This window comes from Meles meles, chromosome 1 (genome assembly GCF_922984935.1).
Source record: "Meles meles chromosome 1, mMelMel3.1 paternal haplotype, whole genome shotgun sequence".
NCBI lineage: Eukaryota > Metazoa > Chordata > Mammalia > Carnivora > Mustelidae > Meles > Meles meles.
Window position 1 is genome coordinate 2,637,565 of NC_060066.1, and position 25,243 is coordinate 2,662,807.

Consider the following 25,243-nt stretch of genomic DNA (forward strand, 5'->3'; position numbering starts at 1 on the left):
GGTGCCGGGTGTCCCGCCGGTCAGCAGAGTCTCGGTGAGAATTGGGAAGCAGGGTCACGCCACATCGGGACTGGAACTGCAGCTGGTGACTCAGCATGTGCCTGTGTGCGGGCATGAACTCCGGAGGCGGAGGCCACATGGGTGGGGGTGACCAGGCGACCTGCTGTGCGATCACGTTACCGCCTTTCCCGCAAGGTGCCTCTGACGAACGTGGAGTTTCTGGCAGCTGTGTCGCCGTCTGGGTGGCAAGGGCTGTACCGGGTTGTCGCTGTGACTCCTTTGCCTGGGACGTAGCGGGTTCTGGTAACAGGGTATTTTCTGCGGTTCACATGCTCTCAAAGTCTTCCTGCGAGTCCCCTTTGTGTGCCTTGACGGTGCCCAGAGGGTGCGGGGAAGGCTTGTGTATTTGTCTGACGGTGCCGCCACCCCGGGGCCTGTTGCAGACAGCAGGCTTGGTTGGTTTTCCTGTTTTGCAAAAGCAGACCCAGCAGCCAGCTACCCCCAGTTTCCTCTGCATGGGAAGCTTCCCCGAGGCATAGCTGTCCCCCTGACGTGGGCCCCGCAGAAATCCACGACGGCCCTGCTCAGCCTCGGGACCCAGACAGTTGAGCCCAGGGACATGAGATGAGTCGTCGACTTGGACGCCTGGCCTCTTGCTTCTGCTGAGGCGTGGCTCCCCTGCTTGGCAGAATGTGCCTGGGTGGGGGCAGGAAGGAAGCGGCGTCCCTGAAGGGAGATGTCCAAGTTCAGGTGGCCAGGTCAGCCTGCAAGCCTGAGGCCTTGTCCCCAGATGCCGGGTACAATGGGCAAGTGCAGAGCCGTGAGCCGTCCTCTGGGGCCTAGAGCCCAGGAGCAAGAGACAGATCGCCCCACTTACAAGTGACTGTACACCTGTTACCCACGCCGGGGTGACGCCCTCCGGCACCCAGGCACGGGAGCCCCACCCCTCCGGCAACAGGAGGACCCTCAAGTGTCACGGTGGCCCGGAAGCCCTGGGCAGTGTGGGAACCTCCCCTGCACGGAGAGGTCATTGTCTTGGCCAAGAGTACGTTGTTTTCGGAATTTAATTCTGTATTCCCCTCTGTTGTTTCTCCAGCAGCCGAACATTGGGCCGGCGCTACTGCCTCCCCTGGAGGGGGCTGAGGTTCCTTATCTAACCGTCTTCCCGGATCAGTGGAAACTGAGGCCGCACCAGCCGGGGGGAGTTTTATCAGTAGGCGCTCTCGGGTGGGTTTCCCCCAGGACCCACCCGTCCTTCCTGGCACTTGGCTCTGCCCTTGGCTTATCTTTGCTTGCTTGTCTGCCAGGCCCCAAGGGCAGGGGCACAACTGCCCTGGTCCCCATGGTCCGCTGGGTATTGGGCCCACATGCATCTAGTCTCGGGCCTGGTGTTGGGGGAGGCGTGGTCCCCGTGGTCCGCTGGGTACTGGGCCCGCGCGCATCTAGTCTCGGGCCTGGTGTCGGGGGAGGCGCTCAGGCTCTTCCAGCTGGACTGTGGGGCACGATTGTTCCGTGGTTGATGCTTCCTCGCATGGGGAGTGCTGGGCTCAGTGCCGGCCTCAGCTTTGAGGGCCGCAGAGCCGGACCTCCAGGCCAGAGGAACTGAGTCGGGGAGGGGATGGCAAATGACCGAAATCGGACTGGCCGTGGAAGATGTGCGTCTCAGGGACACATCCAGATGCAGAAGGACAAATCCTGTGGTGGGATTCTACCTGTTCGAGGGACCCAGATGGTCAGATCCATGGAGACCCAAAGCGGTGGGGGCTGGGGAGGGGAATGGGGAGTCAGTGTTTCACGGGGATGGTCTCAGTTTTGCAAGGTGAATGCCCTGGGTGGACCTTGGCTGTCGCCGTGAACGTATGTGATATTCCCGAGCTGCACACCAAAAAATGATTGAAGTGGCCAGTTTTACGTTACCTGTATTTGACCGTGGTTTTTAGAACGTGGAAGCAAATAGGATGGGCCCCACAGACTGCAGCTCAGCATGGGATTTCCTGCCAATGCGAGACTGAGGAAGCCCGAAGGCTGCCCCGTGGTCCGGGCTTAGAGTCGGCAGACGGCCGGCCCTCATCCAGCAAGAACTCCGGGGCCCGCAGGCGTGGTGTCCGAGCCTGGGAGTCCCGCCCGGACAGCCCACTGCGGTCAGGGCACCCTTCCTGCCCGCCCCCCCCCGCCCACCAGTATGCACACTGACCACTGCGGACCACAGGCAGCAGGCCAGGGGGAAAGGCACACGTGAAGGTGGGAGTTTGTCAAAATCTCCTGAATTTTGACCAAAATAATTGAAAAAAGTTCACATTAGGCTGTTTTGTTTGGCTTGGGAAGTCTGGATTTCCTTGTGTTTCAGATCATTGTATTTTAGAAACAATGAAACATCAGCTGTAGATCTTTTCCCAAGGAATTACGAAGCCTGTTATTCTTCTGTCGAGGCCTGACCGAGCGCCTACCTGCTCGGTGCTGGGCATGGGGCCAGGTACGGCGGCGAGGCCTGGAGTCGACATGCAGACGGGCCATGTGCCCAGAACAATTGGGTGAGGTCAGAGGTGTGGGAGGCAGTGGGGACCACCGGAGCCCTGGGTCCAGGGATCAAGTGACTGCTGAGCAGGGGAGGCCTGCGGGGAGCTTATCTATCCAGCAGGCTGGCCTCGAGGGCGGCCCAGTGCTGGGGGCTCTGCCAGGACCTGGGGGAAGGTTGTGATTGATGGGCTGAAGAAGCAAGGTTAGGAAGGACAGTTAGAGTCCTCGCTGTTGGCAGCTGTTGGGGGCAGGCATGGGAACAGCAAACAAGGCAGAAGGCTACCAACCTGGGTGCAGGAAGGGGATGGGAAGTCGGGAGGCTGTGTGGAGGAGGGGACACTGGGCCTCCCTGTTGCAAAGAGTAAGTTGAGGTCAGTGAAGCAAGGGTGAGTCAGCGCATTGCTCCGCAGGGAGAGGTGTAGGGGAGAGGGTGGCGTGGCCAGAGGCAGAAGGGTAGGAGCTGGCCACAGAGTGGTGTGAGCAAAGACCTGGTATCTGGTAGGCAGGGATTGATCACAGGAAGCATTACATGCCACTCCAAGGAGGTGATTTCCAGAGAAACTTGGGGGCAGTTGTGCCTTTTTTTCAATATCGCGCATATGAGCATTGGTAAAGGAACAGGTTTTTGGAAGTGTTAATAGTAAGCAGCATCTTGTAGCAGTTTCCAGACTTGGCAGATTAGTCCTCAGAATTGTGGTGACCAAACATGAAGCAAGTGCACAAACTCAATTAAAGAAGACAGAAAAATGATGTGCGTAATTCCTGCAGGAAAAGCTCATTTAATTGTACGATGAAAGCCAAAGGTCAGTTAAGTAAATTGTAAACAAAACATTACAAATATGTGTTGCAATGATAAGATACCAGGCAGCCCAGACACTTGAGTGTGGTATTTGGGTGACCTGTGGCACCTGTGTGGCATCCCCCCGCCTCAGGTGAGCACAGCCAAGTGGCTTCCCGGCTCCCTCCAGAAGTGCAAGTGCGTTGTTCAAGGCACAGTTGCAGAGGACTCAATGCAAATAGTATTTGCTTAAACCTGCATCAGAAGTAAAATCGGAATCCCAGAGAGGTTTTTTAAATGATAAACTTTAGAGCAAATGCTCTCTTAACTTTTCTCTTAAAAACAATCCGTATAGAATATGTCCACCTGCAAAATACTTTCCAGATAATGGTAATTTTGTTGTACAAAATAACTGTTCACATCTTAACAAAACATGGGCGCACATAAATTACGTAAATAGCATGTCAGTAGGCTTTGTGTCTGGGTGCAGCATAGGCCGTCTGCCCTCCATTTAGATGGAGTGGATACGGGTGTATCTTAGCGCTGGTGAAGGCTTTGGGGAGCAGCAGAGAGAGTGACTTTAAGAAACTTCAGCTGGACTTGGAGAATCTGGAGTAACCACGTTAGGAGTACTGTATCTGCAAGTTGGTGGGCGGTGGGTCTCAAAATGCAAAACGGGGGACCTGGAAACCCGAGTTTCTGTTGGAGGTGGTCGGGGCTGGACAAGGGGGAGAGCCCCGGACGGGTGAACGGGCTTGGTTTCCTAAAAGTGGCCGGAGCCCTGGAGGGTTCTGCCGCCAGGAGGTGGGCTGGGCGGCGGGGGTGGGGAGGTCTGACCTTGCATCAGTGCGAATGAATTGTCTTAAGTTCCTTTTAGACTTACACCTGTTTACATTTTGCCGTCATTTAAAAACGTGACTAAGGAGCATTGCTGCCTGTCCGGGCGGTAATTGTGTGGACCCAGCAGCGGTTCCGTGCTGTGCCCCACACGCTTCCTGTTCCGCCAGCCCGGCAACCCCCTGGGAGGCCTGAGCCCTGGACACTTCCCCGATCTCACCAGGGCCTGCGCCGCCTGCTGCCTGTAGCCTGTTGCTCCGCACTGCGTGCAGACGGCCCTGGGGAGCGTTGGCAGGGCTAGCGGACGCCTTTGGTTCCCGGATTCTCTCACCTTGCTAGATGATGGCCGTAGAGCAGAATTTAACCACAGCCCAGCCGAATCCGCAGGCTGTGTAGACATGGCCGCCTTGTGGGTTTGAGGGGCTGTTCTCTGCGCTGTTGTGACTCAACACTCGGGATTTTTATTTATTTTTTTAAATTTTATTTATTTTGAGAGTGCGAGAGAGCGAGCCTGAGTCGGGGAGGGGCTCAGGGAGAGGGAGAATCAGTCTTGCCACTGAGCAGAGAGGCCCACGTGGGACTCCGTCCCCGGACCCCAAGATCATGACTGGAGCCGAAGGCAGACGCTTCACCAGCTGAGCCCCCAGGTGCCCCATGACACTCGCGAGTTTTCAGCGCGGGTCCTGGGCATCTGCTGTGTCCTCCTTGTTCACCTCCACCGCGAGGGGAGCGGTGTCTGAGCAGAGGGGAGGACCCGTGTCCCGCCGGCTCTCGACTCTGCGGGGCTCATGCGGAGCCTGAGGTCCCCTGTGGCCCTGGGCTCAAGTGCTTCCCCTTCGCGGGGAGGTGAGGCAGCTCGAGTCCCCGTCCTCAGGGCAGACCAGCGTTCGGAGGAGGGCGCACGCTCCTCAATGGCTAGTTCACGGCCCCCGCTGGGACAGCTGCAGGGAGCCGAGCTGCTGGGGGAGTGTCTGAGCCGCGTGGTGAGTGGGCCATGGAGCGCCAGCTTTCCTGGGTCATGAGGCCACTCGTCCGGGCGGTCACCTAGTCATGGCCCTAGTCATGGCCGCATGGAGGGAGTTCTCTAGAGGCAAGCCAGCGGTCTGCTGGGGACCCAGGGCTCAGCTAGCACCTGCGTGTCCCTGACTGCTTCTGGGAGGGGAGACTTTGGTGGTGAACAGCGGGCGCTGGGGAAGCCAGGCCCCATGGGACGCCGGCCGTGAGAGCGAAAGGCGAGTGTCACAATGGGGAGGCCCCACACGAGAGCCTGCCTGCCACTCTGGGCCTCGCCTGCTACGTTTCAGCGCCGCCGAAGGTCCCAGGCGAGCAGTTTCCTCTGGTCCTTTCCTTCGAAGCGGGGTGGCTGGTGCTCCGACCTGGCCCAGCCTGCCTGAGGCCGCAGCCACGCTGCCGGGGGATCCTGGGACCCGGGGCCCGGGGACTGGGCCTGGACTGGCGCAGAGGGCCCCGCGGCCATGCCCCCTGCCTGCCAGCTCGACGTGTGGGCCTGTGCCGGCCGCCGGCTGCTCTTACTGGCCTTGGGGGAGTTCAGCCTCTTCTGAGCGGCAGTTTCTACTTGCCCTCAGACAGCCGACTGCCGGGACCATCTTGTCTCAGCCGCCCGCCTGTCTCAGCCTCAGGCAGCCCTCCCTGTTCTGCAGTCACGGGCCACAGGACTCCGCAAATAGTAGACCCGCCATGGCGCCCGGTCCCTGTCGCCGACCTGTGGCCTAGGCGTCTCCGCCACCTGCCATTCTCTGCCAGGAGATCAGGAAAGTCAGTGTCCACGCCCTCTGGGCACGGAACTCTGTAGGATAAGCCATGCATTTTATGTGCTTCGGGAAGCTTCTGGAAGCTTCTGAAGTCTGCCTGGCCTTGTAAGTTCCTGTCCGGTTGTGAAGGTGCTTGCTCTCGGCAGCAGACTTCAGAGCTTCGAGGTGGGTGCGTGTGCCGGCGGCCGGGGTGAGAGCGGCTGGCGCGCCAGCTGGCGGGAGCTGGCTGGGCTGTGCGCCTGGGGTGCTTTGCCTGCAGCTGCTGAGTGCCCAGGTGGTGGTAGGTTTGCGCCCCTGGCTTCCCAGAGGCTCAGTGACCCGCCAAGTGCATCCAGCCGGGGTGCTGGGTCTCCTCCTCCTTTAAAATAGGACCGGCGCCCCCAGCACGGACACACGGGGAGCCCCCAGTGCAGGGCTGGGGGTCTGCGCATGCTTATTCCTGGAAGCAGCCCGGCCTCAAGGCCAGCGCAGGGACTGCGGGGTGCTTGTTCGATCAGAAGAAAGGCCCTCAGGATCCCCTGGAATTCAGTGCCGCCCAGGAAGTCTGGAGGACTCTGTCCAGAATAGCTCGTCCCGACATGGCCCGTGGAGCCGCTGGGACCACGACCAACCCACGGGGAGCGCGAGCCAGCTGACCCCTTCCCCTCTGTCTCTGACCCCGCGGGGACCTGCACCCCCCCACGGCCTGCCCAGGTTGGAGACTGCGCCTTTTGGGCGTCTGAGCCCCCTTCAGGGCTGTGATGAAGGATGACACGTGGGGAGCACAGCCTGGGTGCTGGGGACGCCGCTGAGAGCAGCCCGGGTGGCGGTGGGCTCCTGGCCCTCTGGGAGGGAAATGTGTGCACACAGGCGGGGCCTGTTCCTCCTCCCCTGGAAACACCAGTTGCTTCACCCCACTCCCTACCTGCCCATGGCTCTGGGGTTCTAGAACGTTCCGCGCAGATGGAGGAGTGCCTGCCCCCTCTCTGCCCAGTTGTAGACCCTCCCTGTGCCGGGCGCCCTTTCCTCCCTCGGGCCGTCTCCGGGGTGCTCGTGGCCCTCGCCAGGGTCCCCCACAAGGCTCGTTGACGTCCGTTCATCAGAGGTCACGCGAGGCTGGTGGGCATTTCCCACGGAGCGCTGGTTCTCAGGAGTCCGGCGTTACCATGCAGTGCTTGCTGCGGGTCCGGACCTATCTTGATGTGGAAGGCTTTGTCTATTGAAGGAAAGAATGTATGCTCCCATTCCCGGTTCAGATCTTTTGTTAAACATTTATAGGCCACGTTCCCGGTCCCCTGGCTGCCCTCCCCCACGAGTACCAGTTTATCAAAGACGACGCGGTGGCATTGAATGGGAGCTGCCGCGCGTGACCAGCGTGGCGGCCGCGGCCCGTGACCTCACACGGCCCTCCGACGACGCTGACACACTGAGCGTTTCCTGTGAACGGGGAGCCTTCCTGGTCCCACCATTGTTGTTCGCCTTTTGCCCGGGAGAAAACAAAAATTATTTACTACAGGCGGCGTGCTGTTTGTTGAGAGCCGGGCTGGGAAATGCGCTGTTGGAGGTGTCCCAGGGGTGACCTCGCGGCAGCGGGGGGCCCAGGCTCGCTCACCGCTGGGGCTGCCTGGGGGACGTGATGGGAAATGCTGATGCTTCTTGCCAATGTGAGGGACAAAGAACCACTGCCCCGTGTCGCTTCCTATGCCCCCTCCCCGAGGCCGCCTGGCGGGGGCTCATGGGGCTTCCTGCGGGGGAGCCCGGCTCACCTTCGGGAGGACGGGGGACACCACCATTGGGCTGGCACCACTGTGAGCCCTGTCGGCCCTCTGCGTGCCCCCGCCTGCCTCGGCCTCTGCTCTGGGGGCACTTTGCTCAATGGGTGCCCACTTTGGGTGCCCAGTTGGAGGGGACAGACGGGGCCGGGAAGCCTGGGAGCTGCTGGGCCTGGTGAGTCGCTCCGAGGATGTGTGATGGGACAGGATCCAGCCCAGCGTTCCCGCACCAAGTGTCCCGGTCCAGAGACACTGGCGAGGCTCCTGGGCACCAAGTGCTGCAGCCGGGCGTGTCTCGAGGCCATCATGCTGGGTATCGATCGGCTGTGTGGTTGCGGGGCGGTGATGAGTGGGGACCCGAGAGAAAATGGGAGGCCTGACCCACCGGTCCTGGTCCGGGGAGCGAGCCCCAGGGTGAGCACGCTTCTGGGCTCAGCCGCCGCCACGGCATATTCTCCGGGCATCCCGTGGGCTCGGGGAGCCGCCCGCGTTAGTGCCAGGCTGCTGCCCATGCTGCCGGCCCTCTCCCGGAGGGACAGGAAGCCCTGGTTTCCAGAGGGCCCCTTCAGTGGAGTGGCTTCCTTCCCGGTCCCCTTGACGGCCGGCTTCTCAAGTCCCATCTGTGCCGTTGCCTGTGCTGGGGAAGACCGTGCTGTGTCTCCCACTTGCTGGCACCAGGACTCCTAGGGACACTGTCCTGGCTTCGCGTGAGCTGGGTGCTGGTGGGCCGTGGCTTAGTGGACGGTGGGATGGGGTCAGGGCCCGTCTCACAGCAGGCGTTGGCTGCTCCCAGGCGGTGGTGTGCACCGGCAGTCTGTCTTCTGCTGCTCGTGTCTGGCGTGGAATTTCGCACCTTGGACAGGCGTATGGGTGTTTGCGGAAGTCCGGAGGGATCCTGCACGCGCGGTTCTCCGTGACCAGCCCCGGAGCGTCTCAGCCTTGGGTGCAGCTCTGGGAATGATGGAGCGCAGCCCCTCCAGCGGAGGCCACGTCTCTGAGGAGCTCTTCCGTGCCGCTTTCTCTCTGCCCGTTGGCGCAGTGGGAATGGGGACTGGAGCTGCTGCCCAGGAGTGCAGTGTATCCCTCCTTCAAGACCGGCCGTGGGGTGTGCATGCCTGTCCGCAGTTGCTGGGCGACTGTATCGTGGGGGCCCGATGGCGCTACTTGTCGCGCTGCGTGCTGGAGCTTGGGTAAAAGCAGAAAGAACAGAACAGATTTCTGCGGGGTCCTGTCGCAGGGGAGGGTTTTGAGTCCAGCTAAGTTACTTGTTTAAAATGAGAATCGCAACGCTCTTCAAAGGAATGTAGCAGAACGTGGAGTCTCTACAACACGTCATTTACAGTGTGAAGGGTACAGCTTAGTGGTGTTAGAAGAAACGGAAGCTGAAAACGTGACCCTCACTGCAAAGTGGTGACTCGTTGCCGCTCGAGGCTGTGACAGTGGGAAGTAGGAGAGCTCAGCGGAGAGAAGCTGCTGAAGAACCAAATGGAAGTTCTGAGACTGGAAAATGTGAAATCTGAGAGAATTAGGGGAGATCGGGTTGACGGAAGACGCAGTGCTCTGAAGGCGCGGTTGGCGGGGATGATGGAAGAACAGAGGGACAAAGACGGAGACCAGAAAGCCACAGGACGCCGTGGTACAGTGTCCGCGGGTCGGATGCTCTTGCGATTAGGGGTCCCCGAGGAGCGGAGCTAGAGAAGGGGGCAGGAGAAGTTGGGGTACTAACAGGAAGTGTCCCGCGTGTGCTGGGAGACGGGTAGGTACAGCTTCATGGAGCTCAGTGGCGTCCAAGCAGGAGAAAAAGGAAACTTCACTCAGGCTCATCGTAGTCAAACTGCTAAAAGCCAACAGGAAAGAGAAAATCTTGAAAGCACCCAGAGGAGAGGAAGACAACTGGCCTCTCTAGTCACGTGAAATGTCCTACCGCCTTCTCTGCAGAAACGAGTGACTGCCTCACCGCTTCAGAGGGGGCTGCGGGAGGAGTTAACCCAGAATTCTTTTTTTTTTTTTTAAAGATATTATTTATTTATTTGACAGAGAGAGGTCACAAGTAGCAGAGAAGCAGGCAGAGAGAGAGAGAGGGAAGCAGGTTCCCTGCTGAGCAGAGAGCCCGATGTGGGACTCGATCCCAGGACCCTGAGATCATGACCTGAGCCGAAGGCAGCGGCTTAACCCACTGAGCCACTCAGGCGCCCTAACCCAGAATTCTTGATCCAGCGAAAATACCCTGTCAGAATAGAAGAAGAAGAGATTTGGGGTAAAATAACAAGCAGATTTGCCGTCGGCAGATTGCTGGAAGAAATGCTGAAGGAGCTAGACAGCCCCGAGGCGGAAGGGACGTGCCACTCTGTGAACACTCGGGTCTTCAGAAAGGAAGGGAGACACGGTTCAGTGGGAGGTAGAAACAAAGGGAGTTTTCCTTTTAATTCCTTTAAATGTGGCCGTTTAAAGCAAGGACTGTCGCATAGACGGGGTTGACGCCCTCTAGATGGGACGCATGCGTGAAGAGCCTCGGGGGGGCAAGGACAGCGGCGTTCGTGAGGTTCCTGCTGGCGTGCGGGGCTCCTCCGGCACCGGGCTGGAGAGTGGTGTGTGAGGAACTCTCCTGAGCAGACCCTTGCAAGATAAGGCTAGAAAGCCAAAGTGTAAATTAAAACGGAGCGCGAGACAGTATTCCGTTAACTTGGCGGAAAGCAGGCCGGGACAGAGGTGCGGGGAGCCAAGGCAGGGGCGCGGACAGTAATGTTGCACATAAGCGAGGAGCCGTGAGGCAGCGCCACGGTGGGGGGTGTGTGTGCTCCTGACACAGGGCCCGGGGCTACGTAAGGCAAAGATGAGCCCCACTCGAAGTTTCGCTGCCAGACCCCCAGGCAGGCCCAGCAGGTTCCCGGCGCTCGTGTCCCCGACACCAGACCAACAGCGCGCACATTGCGCAGCGCAGCAGCTGGGCAGGTGTTGCCGAGCGCAAGTGCTTGTGGCCAAGGGGGGGGGCGTGGCCGTTGGAGGAGACTTGTCCTCTCACTGGAGAGCATGGGCTGGGTGGCAACACCTGACGTTACAGGGTGGCTGTCACAGGTGGAGACGGGCAGGTGAGAGCGGTCCAGGGATGGAGAGCACCCCCCACAGCCAAGAGCTGGACTGGAGAGGGGTTCGCGGGCTGCCGGAGGAGGAGTGAAACAGAGGGTTTGGGGTTGGGGCCTTCCCGCCGGCCGAGCAGTGTTTATTGGTAAAGTTGTGCGGTATTAAAAGCGTCAAAGAGTCCACGTACCCGGGGTCAGGAACACTTTGCTCTTTGTGTGACATGGACCTTGGTGCACACGTGGCCCGTCCTTTCCGAGGCTCGTGGTGCCGCACACAGGCTCCTGCCCGCGCAGCTGCTGCTCTCCACCCTGCCTGCCTTTGAGGAGGGGGGCGGAGGCCCCAGGCCTGCGGGAGAAACCAGAGCCCGCCCCGGGGTCGCCGGCCGCTCGTTTCCTGAGACATCCGTCCGTCTGGTGACTTGTAGTAGGAACCCAGCCCACCTTCCCTAGATGTCCGTGTGGTATAGACGTCAGAGCCGATGCCTTGAACTGTGGACTGCGTGCCCAAGTGTTTCAGGGGGTGCTTCCCTCTGCCAGACGAGTGTGGCTCCCGGGGACGCCGCCAGGCCCGTGGCTGGGTGGAGCGCTAGCTGGGGATCGCTGGTGGGCGGAGCGCTGTGGTCGTCTGAGTCGACTTCTCATGGATGCAGGACACTGCCAGCCTGCAGCAGGGTGGCCAGTCACTAGTGACCCTGTCTAGGTCACGAAGAGAGCACACGAGCCCCAAAGGCCCCGCCCCTCCCAGGGGCTGTCACTGTGCTGGCTTGTGCCAGCAAAAGCGCTGTCAGCCACTCAGACCTCATGTAAACGGAGCCCACGGCGTGTGCCCTGCCGGGGCTGGCGTGTGTGGGGTGCAGCTGGTCATGCCCAGCTGCAGCCGGGAACCCGGCCGCTGTGTAGCGCTCTGGTGTGTGGGTGTGCCGTTCCCCTGGCAGCAGGCACGGGCTTTGTGCAAGGGTGGTCTTACCGTGTCACTGTGACCCTGAGCAGGTTCCCTAATGTCTCCGAGCTTCACATTCCCCTGCCGGACAACGGGCATGGTGATCCCTACCTCCCTGGGTGGTTAGGAGGTTAGAGCAGGGCGGTATCCGGTGTCTGATGGAACACCTGGGCTCCAGCCATACACCGACCCGTGCCTCCCCTCTCGGCGGCCGCTCCCCGCCCTCTTAGAAGCCCACGGCGGGGGTCCTTGAGCACATGCGGCCCCTCAGTGAGACTCTTGTCATAGATTCTGGCCATGAGGCCCAGGATGGTGTGGTGGGGGGTGTTCCTCACCGCTAACCCCCGTTCTGGGTCCGGTGCCTGTGATGCCGTGTTGAGCAGCTGTAGACGCGGGCCCTGGTCACTGTGGTCAGTGCCGCGGGCGCTCGGTCTCCCTGCACACGGCAGGTCCGGGTCTGCCAGCTCTAGCAAGTGCCCCTTGTCACACTGGGCGACACCTGCTCCGAGGCCCAGGTGCTGGCCCCCAGCCACTTCATGCTTCTCAGCTGGCGTCGGGTTGGTGTCATGTCCCAGGCTCGGAGCCGGGCGCTCAGACCCTGTGGGGTCTCCGTCAGGCCCGGGTGCACGCGTGTCCACGAGCACGTGCCCGCCCCATGACCGCCCGCCCCCTGTGCCCCAGGCCTTCCGGAGCAGTACTACAGCCTGACCTGGTTCCTGAGCCCCATCCTCGGCCTCATCTTCACGCCCATCATCGGCTCCGCCAGTGACCGCTGCACGCTGAGCTGGGGCCGCCGGCGGCCCTTCATCCTCGCCCTGTGCGTCGGCGTGCTTTTCGGCGTGGCCCTCTTCCTCAACGGCTCGGCCATCGGTGAGTGTCCCCCCGCGTCCCGGCGGGAGGGGCCGTGCTCTCGGCGGCGCCCGGCGGGCAGACGCGGGGCTTCCGGGCGCTCCCGGCGGGGCTGAGGCCGGGCCCCACGTGGGAGCGCCATGGGGACGTGTTCACAGGGCAGCCCTTCCTGTTGTGACCCGCTTGTCTGCCCCGCGCGTCCGACAGCACGTCCTGTTTCCAGCGCGGCTTCAGAAACCCCCCTTCTTCTTTCTCCTCTTCTCAGACGTGGGATCGAAAGCGTCCAGACCCGGTTCCGGGCTTGTTTTTCTGTCCGTGCGCCCGTGCTTTGTTGTGTTGTTTTTGAGTTGAGCAGCTCTGCGTGGGAAAGTGGGTTTGCCCCGAGGGAGCTCATCAGGCTGTTAGAAACAAAACCTGTTTTCTGGCAACAGCTTTTTAACATTGGGGCCTCATCTGTGTTCTGATGTGCGCACGCATGGCCCAGGTCGACGTCAAGTGCGTTGGAACGCGCCCGGAGAGGCCCAGAGCCCCTCGGATTCTCAGACACCTGTGTGGGGCCGGGCTGGGGCCCCGGAAGGCCAGTGCTTCCGGCTGGCGGAAGTCCGGGGACAGGGCGCACTCTCCGGGACCCTGTGGGCTCGGGGCTGCTGGCTCTCGGCCTGTCCTCTTCACCCTACAGAGCTGGTGTCCCTTCGCAGCGCTGTCCCCCGGGGAGACAGCTGCGGCATTATGCGAGGCTGCGAGGGTGGGCCGGCTGTGGCACCCTGTGTCTACCCGTGCTCACGCCTCTCCCGGCCTCTCCCTGCGCCTCCCGGGGTGCAGCTAACCTGCTCCGGGCCCCGGGTTTCCTACCCCCCCGCCGCCTCTGCGGGCACAGGATTCCCGCAGGTCTCTGGACCCAGCTCTAGCTCAGCCGTCGGGGGACCAGTTCGGTCTCTGGGCTCAGGGCGTACTCCCCGAGGCCGGTGAGAGGTGGCGTGTGACTGCCGCTTCCTCTGGGTGCTTCCAGCCGCTGCGGGAGGCATCGCGCTGGAAGTAGGGCCACTGCCATCGCTCCGCAGAGCCGTATTTTTCTGGAACCGGGCTCCGGGAAGGCGCTTGACAACCCCAGGGGAGGTCATGAGTACTTCCCGTGGTCTGGGGTGGGCTGTCACCTGAGGTCTGACTGTGGCCCTCCACACAGCTGGCCCGTGTTTCTGGCTGGGTGCCTTGGATGCAGTCTGACGTACAAAATGTTAGGAGTGTTAGCCTTGGAAGGTTAATTCTTCTTGGAAAAGAAACATGCTCACCGGGTAACATCAGGAGGACAGCTTTCAGAGTCTTCCGTTGGAAGATGTGAAACCGCAGCGGACGGACCAGGGAGACCGATCACGTGTTCAGGGAGGGCCGTAGGAGCGCCCCTGCACACCCTGGCCCCAGGGCCGACCTTGAACCCCAATGTGGTGCGTGTGCATATGTATATGTGACTGCGTGTCACACGTCACGTTTCCTCCTAGATGCTCACTTAGTGCTCCCAACATGCCCCTCCTTTCCCAGTAAGGTTAGCGGGGAAGGATCCTTTTTTAGTTACAAAACGTCAAAGTAAGCAAGCGTTGAGGTTCACCGAGCAGCTGATGTGACTGAGGAGAAAAAATAACAGTGCACATAACAGAAACGGAAAACACAAGCTGTCTTCTGTTCTGACCTTCTGCACCAAGGAGCACGCCCCTTTCTGGCGTTGGCGAGAGTGTCCCCATCTCCCCTTGCAGGTGGTGGTCTGCTCTCAGGAGCTGCGATCTGACTGCCCCATGTGTTCGGTCAGGTCTGTCCCTCGGCGATGTCCCCAACCGCCAGCCCATCGGCATCGTCCTCACAGTGCTGGGGGTGGTCGTCCTGGATTTCAGCGCCGACGCGACCGAGGGCCCCATCCGGGCCTACCTGCTGGACGTGGTGGACAGCGAGGAGCAGGACATGGCCCTTAACATCCACGCCTTCTCTGCCGGTGAGTGCGCAGCCCTGCCCCCGCTGACCTCTCCCTGTGCTCAGGCACTGTTCTCATCCGCTGGGAACGGCAGCTTCCTGAGCTTGAGGGATGGCGGTCCGCACTGCCCAGAGTCGCGGGCAAGTATCTGTTTCCTATCCTGGCAGATAGCGGCTCCTGATTCCTTGGGCAGGACTCTGTTAAGTCTGGAGTTTCTCACTGTGTTTTTCCCACCGCGTTTTCATTTTCCATCCCCAAAGTTGTCCTGACTCAGCCAGAGCTAAGAATGCCAGGCCTGGTCCGTGGTTAAGGGCACAGGCCCTTCGGGATCTTTCCTGGGTTCTCCCCCTCTGGGAGGGAGTGTCGAGGTGCCGGACACCGCTCACAGGCCCCCTCTGTCTCTCCCACCCGCTCAGGCCTCGGCGGGGCCATCGGCTATGTGCTGGGCGGGCTGGACTGGACCCAGACCTTCCTGGGCACCTGGTTCCGGACTCAGAACCAGGTGCTCTTCTTCTTCGCGGCCATCATCTTCGTGGTGTCGGTGGCGCTGCACCTGTTCAGCATCGACGAGGAGCAGTACAGCCCCCAGCAGGAGCGGGCCGGGGAGGCCGCCGATGCGCTGCCCCCCACCGCCCGCGGGAGCGCGCTGGACGGCGGCGCGGGGCTGTTCCCCGAGGAGGTGCGGTCGGAGCATGAGCTCGCCCTGGACTGCCTGGGCGCGGACATGGTGCGGAGCAAGAGCGACTCGGTGCTGCACGTGCCCGACGCCGCGCTCGACCTGGAGCCCGAGCTGCCCTTCCTGCCCGACATCGAGCCTTCCATCTTCCACGACGGCTCGTACCCCGGCACCCCCCGCAGCACCAGCCAGGAGCTCGCCCGCGCCCGGCCGCCCCGCCTGGCCTCACTGCTCAGGGAAACCGCGAAGGAGGACGACTCGCTGCTCGATAATCACGCGCCCGAAGCCAAAGTCCCCAACGGCAGCGGCTCTCCCCCGACGGACGGCCCCGTGGGCTACACCCAGGTGGACGCGAGGCCCGTCGCCGCCGCGTCCGGCTCCGTGAGGCGGCGGAGGCACATGTTCCGCCGCCAGGCCTCCAGCACCTTCTCCTACTACGGCAAGATCGGCTCCCACCGCTACCGCTACCGGCGGGCCAACGCCGTGGTCCTCATCAAGCCGTCGCGCAGCATGAGCGACCTGTACGACCTGCAGAAGCGCCAGCGCTGCCGGCACCGCCACCAGAGCGGGGCCACGGCCTGCAGCGGGGACACGGAGAGCGAGGAGGGCGAGGGCGAGACCTCGGTGCGGCTGCTGTGGCTGTCCACGCGGAAGATGCCCACGGAGCTCGCGCGTCTCTGCCTGTGCCACCTGCTCACCTGGTTCTCCGTCATCGCCCAGGCCGTCTTCTACACCGACTTCATGGGGCAGGTCATCTTCGACGGGGACCCCAAGGTGAGAGCCGGGCGTGCCCGCCCCTGTGCCCCAGCCCCGCCCTGGCTGGCGCCTGGGGCTGCGTGGCTGCACGTAGGGCCCGATGGCCTGTGCCGGGGCTCCGGTGCAGGGAGAGGCTGGGAGGGGCCGGAACCACCCGTGCGGAGCTCAGCCCCTACCGGGACTGCGTCTCCCGCGGTTCGTGAACAGCCCGCCGGCAGCTGAGATGAAAGTCCCCTCCTCGGCCCAGAGGCTGTGGCACGTGATCCCCGCCCCCGCCCTGAGCCCCTGTCTCTCTTCTGGAACAGGCCCCCTCCAACTCGACCGCCTGGCAGGCCTACAACGCGGGCATGAAGATGGGCTGCTGGGGCCTGGTCGTCTACGCGGCCACCGGCGCCATCTGCTCAGGTAGGGCCGGCCTCCCGGCGGAGCAGCCGCACTCCCTCGCGGCGCCCAGTGGCGGGGAACAGGGCCCAGGTCGTCCTGCCCAGAAGACGGGCCTGACTGGGAACGGGGCTGTGGCTCAGGGCCAGAAGCGTGGAAACTCGTGTGTCTGGGTTTGGGCACCCTCAGACCACGTGCAGGCTGTCCTCTGTGCTGGTTGCTTCCCCGGGGGCGCCTCAGAGAGGGGCTCCGGCAAGGGACGGGCTTCGGGGGGATGGGGGACAGCAGGAACCAGGGTCTTCTGTGCTTAGCCAGGAGTACAGGGGGAGGTGGGGCGTGCAGACCTCATGAAGGAGAGGCCTTTCCCTGCTTTCTTCCTGGGGGGGTGACAGGCCTCGGTCTTGGGAAGCGCATGCCTAGGCCCACCTTCCGGGAATGGGGCACAGCGGGGTCCGGGGTCCCCTGAGCAAGTCTGGTCTGGATTCTTCCTGTTCTCTACGTGTACCTAGAGGGGGAGGTCGGCGTTGTTTCAACCCGGCCTGGACTTGAGGATGGCCAAGGTCGATGGAGCCCCGGGAAGCCAGCCTGAAGGTCACACAGCAATATCTGTGAAGCCTCAGAGAGGCTTCCTGGGGGCGGTGACATTAAGACGCTGGGCCGGAAGGGGCGAGCAGGAGTCTGTCCCTCTAGAGCCAGGGGTTTACACTCTGGGGAAACCAGCCACCATTTGAGAACTTCAGTCAAGACTGGGTGTCGCGCTGTTCCGTTGGGAAGGGTCTGGGCCAGGCAGGCCTGCAGGGCGAGGAGGCCCCAGGGAGCTACTGGCTGGGATCAGGCTCTGGATTCTGGGACCCAACCTAGGAGGGCTGGCGGGGGGGGAGGGTACCATGGGCTCGCATGCGTGGTGGGGGCTGGTGGGACACGGCGGGGCGGGGTGGGGGGAGGGCTCTGGGCAGCAGCAGCAGCAGGGGGCGGCCGACAGGAGTGGGGTGAGCACGCAGCTCAGGGCCCCGTGGGTCACTGTCCCGTGGCCATACTCTCCGTGCAGCGCTGCTACAGAAGTACCTGGACAACTACGATCTGAGCATCAAGGTCATCTACGTGCTGGGGACGCTGGGCTTCTCCATCGGCACGGCCGTGATGGCCCTGTTCGCCAACGTCTACGTGGCCATGGTCATGATCAGCACCATGGGCATCGTCTCCATGAGCGTCTCCTACTGCCCCTATGCCCTGCTCGGGCAGTACCACGACATCAAGGAGGTGCGTCCGAAGCCAGGGGCTGGGGTCGGGGGCAGTGGATGCAGTGGTGGGGCCCAAGGTCACCAGCCCAAAATGTAGCTCAGGTCAGATCATCAGACCCATCTGGCTCCAAAGCGCCTGCTTGTTCTCCACTCGTCTCTAGGCAGAGAGCTCTGTACCTTCCGCTGGGGGGACATTTGGGGTGCAAATGGCCCCCCAGGTCTTTGGTTCTGAAGTGCCCCCAACTTGGGTCGGTGTGAGGCACCGGCTCCTTCCGTGGCCTACCTGACCGCCCCCCCACCGGGGGGCGGGCGGCCTGGCGGCTTCCAGTGCATTTTAAGGGGTTTTGGTTGGGCACCCGGGAGGCTGCCTGCCCCTGCTGTCCCCTCGCAGACCCCAAAGCGGGGGAACTTGGCCGGCACTGGCCTGTGCAGTAGGGCGTGAGCCCCCTGCGTCCGTCTGTGCTTTTGAGCAGCTACATTTAGAGAGGGAGCAGACAGGTACGGTCAGTGTAACAGTGAACGCTGCTCATCACCATACATCCTGGACACCGTGATTTCAGCACATCCCATATAAAATTCTGATTATTCTCCCCGAGCCTTGGAGGGAGTGTGTGTCTGATGCCAGCAGTCCCTCTCGACTCTGACCAGCCACATCTCAAAGTGCTCCGTGGCCATAGCGCCGGTGTAGACTGTGGTTCTCAAACTCAGACACAGACCCTAAAAGGAAAGGAAAAAATAAACCCAAACTGTGTTTAATCTTCTCTTGCACGATTAGAGAAGCAAAGTAAATCCGCAGTGATTAGGTACCTTCAAGATGCCAAACTAATGAAAAGCCGAGCAACCACTTCGTGTTTTTTAATACGCTGTCGCGTTGCAGTGTAACGCGACTACAGAAAAGTACACACTGTCAGCGAACAGCGTAAGTGGGCTTTTGGACAACCAACTGCAAAGAGTAATGCAGACGCGGCAACAACAGGAAGCTGGTCCTCGTCCTCAGCTCAGACGCCGCGTCGTCCTCTTGCCAGTGTTCGAACCTCATGGGACTGCAGTGTCTGCTTTGCCTTCCCGCCTGTGGTTGCAGAGCGCGGCCCTTTCCCTCCTGGTCGCTCTGTTGGCCAGTCCGTGCTGCCCTCTGCCGGCGCTGGCATTGGGTGGCACCCTTGTCCTGTGCATGTCTGCAGTCCACCCGGGTGTGGGTGTGTGTGTGTGTGTGTGTGTGTGTGGGTGGGTGTGTGGGTGTGTGGGTGTGTGTGTGTGTGTGTGGTAGAGGAGTGTGATTTTGTTTCCCCACGTCCGGGTCGCTGCGTGACCCAGTGCCACTCACATGAGGGCCACCGGGTCCCCACCCGCACTGCGGTGCAGTCCTTGTCCGAGCTGGGTGCCGGTGCGTGGGGGGTGGCGTTTCTGGTGCCTCTGTCTTCTTCCACTGGCCGGTCTGTTCGCAGACAAGTGCTCTCTTCTAAAGTAGCTTCGTAGTAAGACCGAAATCTGGTGCCGTGGGTCCTTCGTTGCTCTTTGAGATCGTCTTGGGTGTTGCTGACGGTTTACTTTCCATCTGAGTGTTAGAGCAGTTTCTGGGCTTTGGCATTGGAAGTACGTCGATTGTGTAGATCAGTTCGGGGAGAGTTACGAACTTGATAGTGCGGAGGCTCTCTACCCGTAAGGACGCTGCATTCTTCTAGTAATTCTTCGAGCGCATCCGTAGATACTTTGGACATCACACACAGTCCCACCACCTGTGTGCGAGGAGATTTCTGTTTTCTTTTCCAATCCTTAATACGTTTTCCATTTTCCTTGCCTTATTGCAATGGCCAGAGTCTCCAATACAGTGTTGAATAGAAGTGGGACAGGGTCGGGGAGACAGGCTGAGTGGTCGCCAAGCAGCCGACAGAAGGCAAGTTCTGTTTCCAGACTTCTGAGCTCATATTCAAACCACGGCAGTGTTGACTGACGGGCTGACCCCCGCCGCGGCCCTCACTCTCGGCTCTCTCTCTTGCAGTACGTCCACCACAGCCCCGGGAACTCCAGGCGTGGCTTCGGCATAGACTGCGCCATCCTGTCCTGCCAGGTGTACATCTCCCAGATCCTGGTGGCGTCTGCCCTCGGGGGCGTGGTGGATGCCGTCGGGACCGTGCGCGTCATCCCCATGGTGGCCTCTGTGGGCTCTTTCCTGGGCTTCCTGACGGCCACATTCCTGGTGATCTACCCGGAGGTGTCGGAAGAGGCCAAGGAGGAGCAGAAGGGCCTGTCTTCCCAGCCGCCGGGTGATGGCGGGGACGGCAGCCAGAAGCCCACCGTCCTGACCCTGTCCCGGAAGGAGGGCCTGCAGGGGCTGGTGGAGACTGAGTCGATGGTCTGAACCTTGCCCCTGCGCACACACATTCCTGGGGGGGTGGGTTGGGGATGGCGGGCGGGTTGGTCACTGTGGCTTTGGTGACGGCACAAAGCAGAGTTCCTTCACAACACGGGTGGGGGTGCGGTAGCTCTAGGGTAGGCCTGGGCCTCTGGGCAGAAACGCCACACTGATGACTTTTACCACGATTAAAAAAATCATTTGAAAATTTTTTTTTTAATTGAAAAGGAGCTTCTGATTTCAACTGTTTAATTTCGCAGGTATATTATTCTGCATGTTTTTAAATCGTAAGGCAGATTTACAATAGACACAAGCCATCCAGAGAAAAATAAGATTTTCATTTCCAAGGTCATAATTGAAAACCACAAGTCCGTGCTGTGGCTCGCCGCCTGCGGTCTGCAGACTAAAGGCGCGTGGCCAGGCACTGGGCCTCTCTGCGCCCTCTGGGGGCCTGCAGGCGTCGGGACATTCTGTCACATCTCACGTTCTGTTGGTGCTGCCATTATTGGAGAGTATTTTTATCATTATTTTAGAAAAAAAATTTTTTTCTCTCAAAACTGGTTTTCTTAAGGAAACCACGTTTGCTTCTTCTCAGAGATTCTGATGGCGCGGCGGGGCAGGCCCGCCTCTGGGCAGCGGGAAGTGGCAGCCGCACCCCCATCCCAAACCTGTGCTGCCGGGAGGGCCCCAGGGCGCCTGGGGGGCGGGACAGGGTCATCTGGGGGTGGCCTGTGGGGACAGCGGGCCGGGCCAGGCACCTGCAGCCGGCAGCTTCCCTGGGAGCAGACAGGCCCCCGGCAGGTGCGTGCCCATGTCTGCGCCTGGACCCCCGATCCCGTCATCTTTGTCTGGAGCTCCCCAGAGAGGAGATGGACTCTTTCATTGCACTTTGACTCGTGTTTAAACCATTTGTTGGGGAAATCATGAGGGCAGAGCTCCAGGCGCGGCCTCGGCCCCTGGAACCTGCCGCCAGGCCTACCTCGGGTGCGTGGGACGCGGCCCCGGCCTCTTCTGACCTCTTCTGACCTCTCGGGCCTGCTGGGCCCACCCGACGCCGGAGTCGGGGCAGTGGCGAAGTGAAGCGAGTGTCTGGAACCTGAGGACAGTCCCCTTCCCCGCAGGACCTGGTGGGGTCTCCGCTCTGAGCATCTCAGCCAAACGCAGACTTGGGGGAAGGCACGCGGTCGCGAAATGCCGCAGCTGCTGGGGAATGCTTTCCAGACCATTCTCTCACGACGGAGCAGTGTCTGCTTTTTTCACTTGGAACGATCGGTCTGAGCTTTCTGATGTCACCTGGACACAGACGATGGTCATACTTCGCTGCCTCAAGTTTTTTTTTGTTTGTTTGTTTTTTTAATGAAGAACTTCAGGTGCATGAACAGTCATGCCGCAATATCATTCTAGAGCAGATATATATGCGTATATATATATTTCCAGAGGAGACTAAGCAGTTTTTAAATAAATTACTTGAATTTTCTGTGTATTCCAAGGACTGGCTGTTTCGTGTGCTTGGCCGGCCTCTGGTCGCGTCGTGTCCCGCAGTTGCTTGTGGCGCGCGGTGCAGGTGGCGTTTTGGGTCCACGTCGGTCCCCTTCCACCCAGGAGCTCACCTCCGAGAGCTGAGCTCACCTCCGAGAGCCGACCTCCCAGAGCCAGCGCCGGGGAGCGAGCGTTCTGGCAGGTTCGTGTGGGAGGCCGGCCTCGTGGATGCAGAGTGGGGACAGGGAGAGTCTGTCCGGCCTGGTGGGAAACCCTAGTCTCCTGCTCCGGTTAGGCGGGCCCCAAGGACAGGTCCCTGTCTCCCGCTCAACCCATCCCCCTGGTGGCTTTCCGGCCCCGGCTCCCGAGGTGGGTCGCAGGGTCCGTGTAGCCGGCCTGCTCCTGCTCCTGACAGCCAGGAAAGCCCGAGGCAGGAGAGCTGCTGATCCAGGGTCGGGGGTGGGGCTGGAAAAGTCCCGAATCCAGGTGTGGAGAGAAGCAAGCACATGTCTTGGGTCAGGAGGACCGCACCTCCCTCGCAAGCCTGCCCCCGAGCCAGGGAGGGGGGGGTGCGGGGGGGGGGGGGGCTGGTGCTCCCAGACATGGCAGCCCCATGGCTGTGTGGGCCAGGCGCTTGGGGCCTGGCCAGGTCTTGGTGTTCTGGGCACTAGGGGCTTAGGGGCTTATGGTGGGGCCGCCATCCACAAAGCCTGTTAACCCTTGCTGTCTCAGCAGTCCCCTCACCATGCTCTGAAATAACAAGGGCCCCAGGGGGCACTTTGTTGGAAGGGGAAGGCACGCCCCTCCCGGGACCAGCGGGCCTGGGGCGGCGCTGCCTCGGCAGATTCTAGTGGATCGTGGATGTTCCTGGCGGGTCTTCCTCACTCCTGGGTCTGGTCAGGGTGCAGACCTGTGAGGAGAGGGAGGTGCCTCGTGGTCTGGATGGGAGTCCCTCTCCGTAGCTGCCTTCCTGGGCCCTCGCTCCGGGGGGGGGGGGGGAGCGGGAGGGGGAGCACAGAAGGGCGCTTGGCCCACCCTCGCGGGGAGATGATTTCAGGGTGGCGCTGACTCGGAAGCCTTGAGTGTCTTCACGTGTCTTAAGAGCCGTGAGGAGGAGCTGGCCGTTTGCACGCGGTGGCGCTCTGTGGCTCGGGCTGGGGGGTGTGACTTCTAAAGCAGTTGCCGGGGCGGACCTGGTGGGGACCCAGCAGGAGAGTGTCCCGGAGCGGGCCCTCTTCCGCCTGTGCCTGAGGGTTCTGCGGCAGGCCTGCGGGTGTCGGTGCGCAGGACAGGTGGCCCTGGGGCTCGTGGGCACAGGTCCATGGGCTGGGAGTGTGGCCCAGAGGGGTTCTGTTCAGTTGGTTGCTGTGTCGTGGAAATGGGCTTATTACCCAAATAGGGTAACATGGCTGATTTAGCCTTTTGTTCCCTGTAAAAGTCAATGAAGTACATGTCTCAGACGACCCAAACCTGTGCAGCCAAAGCCTGGTCTGTGCTGGAACCTGCGTGGGGGTGGGGAGGCTCCGCATCAGGCCGGGCTGCCCGCCCCTGCATCCCTGTTCTGTGACACCGTTATGACCTTCAGGTGCCTAAGGGCCCGCAGACTCTGTCCCTGCCCTGGAGCCCCTGTGAGTGCCAGGCCCCCCTCTGAGGTGCTCAGGTGTGTCCTTGCAGGTGCCAGTGTGTGGGGACGGGGTTCTCTGAGCCCCCGCCCCAAAGGCCCACCTGCCTGTGGGTGGGGCTTCAGGAAGCAGGACGTGGTGGGAAGCTGAGCTCAGCCTGTGAGCCCCCCGGGGTAGCCCGGCCTCATGACGCTTCCATAGCATGTCCGACGGCTTCTGTTCTGTGTCTGCCGGTGGCGGCCGCAGCCGGAGGTGGTAACACCTGTCACTTCCAAGTTGGTGACTCACCAGCTCCCGCCAGACACCGCCTCCCAAACAGGCATGGCCGAACTTTCCTTTCCACAGGCTGTCCGGCTCCTGTCACCCTGGGGAAGGTGGGGCACCAGGGGCCGGGCCTCGCGGGTGGCTCATGCTGGGGACAGGCCGGTCTTCCCCATGTTGCATCGGCGGGCATCCATCTTCCTGCTTCCGGGCCTGGGGGGCCGCCGGCCCGCTGCCCAAGCTCCTGGAGCGGGCATGCGGCGGGCGGGGGAGTCGGCCCAGCACCTGCTGGGAGTGGGGTCGATGCACCCCGGCCCTGAACATGCAGCACATTTGGGGGCCCAGCCTCGGCTGCTCCCTACCCCCTCACGGGAAGCCGGCCACCACCATCCCGGCGCAAGGCCCCCAGTCTTGAGAGGGCCTCTTGGCCCGCCTGTGCTCAGAAGCGGGCAGTCCCCCTGCCCTGCGGGTGCCCCCCCCCCACCGAGTCCCATCGCTCTCCCTGGGGTGGGGGGTGGGGCGTGTCTCCAATGCCATGGACCCAGGCGGTCTCTTGGTGGCAGAAGGACCCATTTGTTGGAAAATGCCTCTTGTTACAGGACGAAGTTCCCAGGCATCTCTCGGAACAACACTATTTAGTTCTGTTGTGAACTTGCCACAGGACTTTTTATCAGCTTACTAAGTTGGGTAGTGTAACGACTCTCGCTGATTTTAGCGACAATGTAAGTGTGTGTTAGACACACAGTGTCTTATGAGGAAAAGCGCTCATGAAGAATAGTACCGCGTATTAAGCTTTTATACTGGGTGCTAAAAAGGGGCCTGACGTTGGTGTGTCTGTGTGCCAAGTGTCGGCGGTGTCCTTTCCTTCTGGGTGCACCGAGCTTGCGTGTCCGCTGGGTTCTGTCCTGCACACGGTTCTGTCTGGAACACTCCGTCTCCCCCCCAGGGCCTCCCTCGGTCTGTTTTGCTGTAACTTTGTGGTTAAATCTTAATAAACCTTTCCCTACCAGGTGACCACGTGGGCGTGTCTGAGTCACTTCCCCACAGCCCCTCCCTGTGCCTTGCCTTTCTGGGGCTGGGCTGGGGACCCAAGCCTGCCCCCAGCCCCCTCCCCTCCTGAGCCCAGGTGGGTCTGATGGGGGGAGGGCAGAGAGCCCCCAGGCCCACTGTTGTGTGGACAAAGTATGGGCTCAGGAAGTCTCCCCAGAACCCCTTCCCCACCAGTTCCCGAACTTGGGGGCCCCTGCTGGAACCCCCACTTTCGGCCTGGGGGGCCCCCTCCAGGACAGATCCCACAGCCAGAGGGGAGGAGGTCACAGCTCTGTCTGCCTCCCTGCCTGGGGGCGCCCAAGTCGGAGCTCAGGCCCAGCCAACTGTGTGTGGGCCAGGGGTGACTCCCGCCCAGCATGGGGGCTGGGGCCCCAGGACAGGTGTGGTCCCGGGTCTGGCAGCCCCTCCCGTGAAGAGGGAGCTGCTCCGAAGCTGGGCCTGTACCTCTGGCCACACAGGTAAGTAGCTGAAGCCTGAGGTTCGGGGTGCCTGGGCCTCGGGCTGGGTGGGGTCCTGGGCCAGGGAAGGTGCTGCCGCCCCCCCCCCCAAACTGGCCCAGAGGAAGTGGGGGTGGGGTTGCCCAAGGCCACTCCGCCAGGGATAGCTGAACCCAGGACAGGGCGCAGAGGAGGCTGGGTGGGTCCCCAGGAGGGAAGGAGGGGGCAGGGAGGGAGAGGGTGGTGGCAGGAGGCTGGAGTTCCTGGAGCGCCCTCGCCAGCGAGCCCTCCTGCCGCCTGGAGCCACAGCGCCCCCTGCCGTCGGCCCAGCTTCCGCCAGCCTCCCCTAGTGCAGGTGCCACCCGCGGGGGGTGGGGGGGGACAGAAAACGGGTGGGGGAGCCCGCCAGACTCCGCACACGCTGATGGGTTTTTTTCTTACAAAAATGGAACCACACGTGGGTTTGCAACCTACGTGTTCTGTTGAGTAAAACCTTGATCATC

At 61.5% G+C, this 25,243-nt stretch overlaps 1 protein-coding gene across 4 annotated transcripts in view; it reads left to right on the forward strand.

Annotated features, from left to right (window-relative positions):
- Positions 1–21,366, forward strand: part of SLC45A4 (solute carrier family 45 member 4) — a 44,889-nt gene extending 23,523 nt beyond the window's left edge. For all 4 annotated transcript variants that reach the window (XM_046001902.1, XM_046001893.1, XM_046001882.1 and 1 more), the window contains 6 exons: positions 12,357–12,545; positions 14,326–14,505; positions 14,901–15,934; positions 16,222–16,321; positions 17,346–17,557; positions 19,538–21,366. In XM_046001902.1, coding sequence (XP_045857858.1) covers positions 12,357–12,545; positions 14,326–14,505; positions 14,901–15,934; positions 16,222–16,321; positions 17,346–17,557; positions 19,538–19,897 — 2,075 coding nt within the window. In that variant the 3' untranslated portion in view covers positions 19,898–21,366. The remainder of the gene's footprint in view (positions 1–12,356; positions 12,546–14,325; positions 14,506–14,900; positions 15,935–16,221; positions 16,322–17,345; positions 17,558–19,537) is intronic.
- Positions 21,367–25,243: the final 3,877 nt, after the last annotated feature.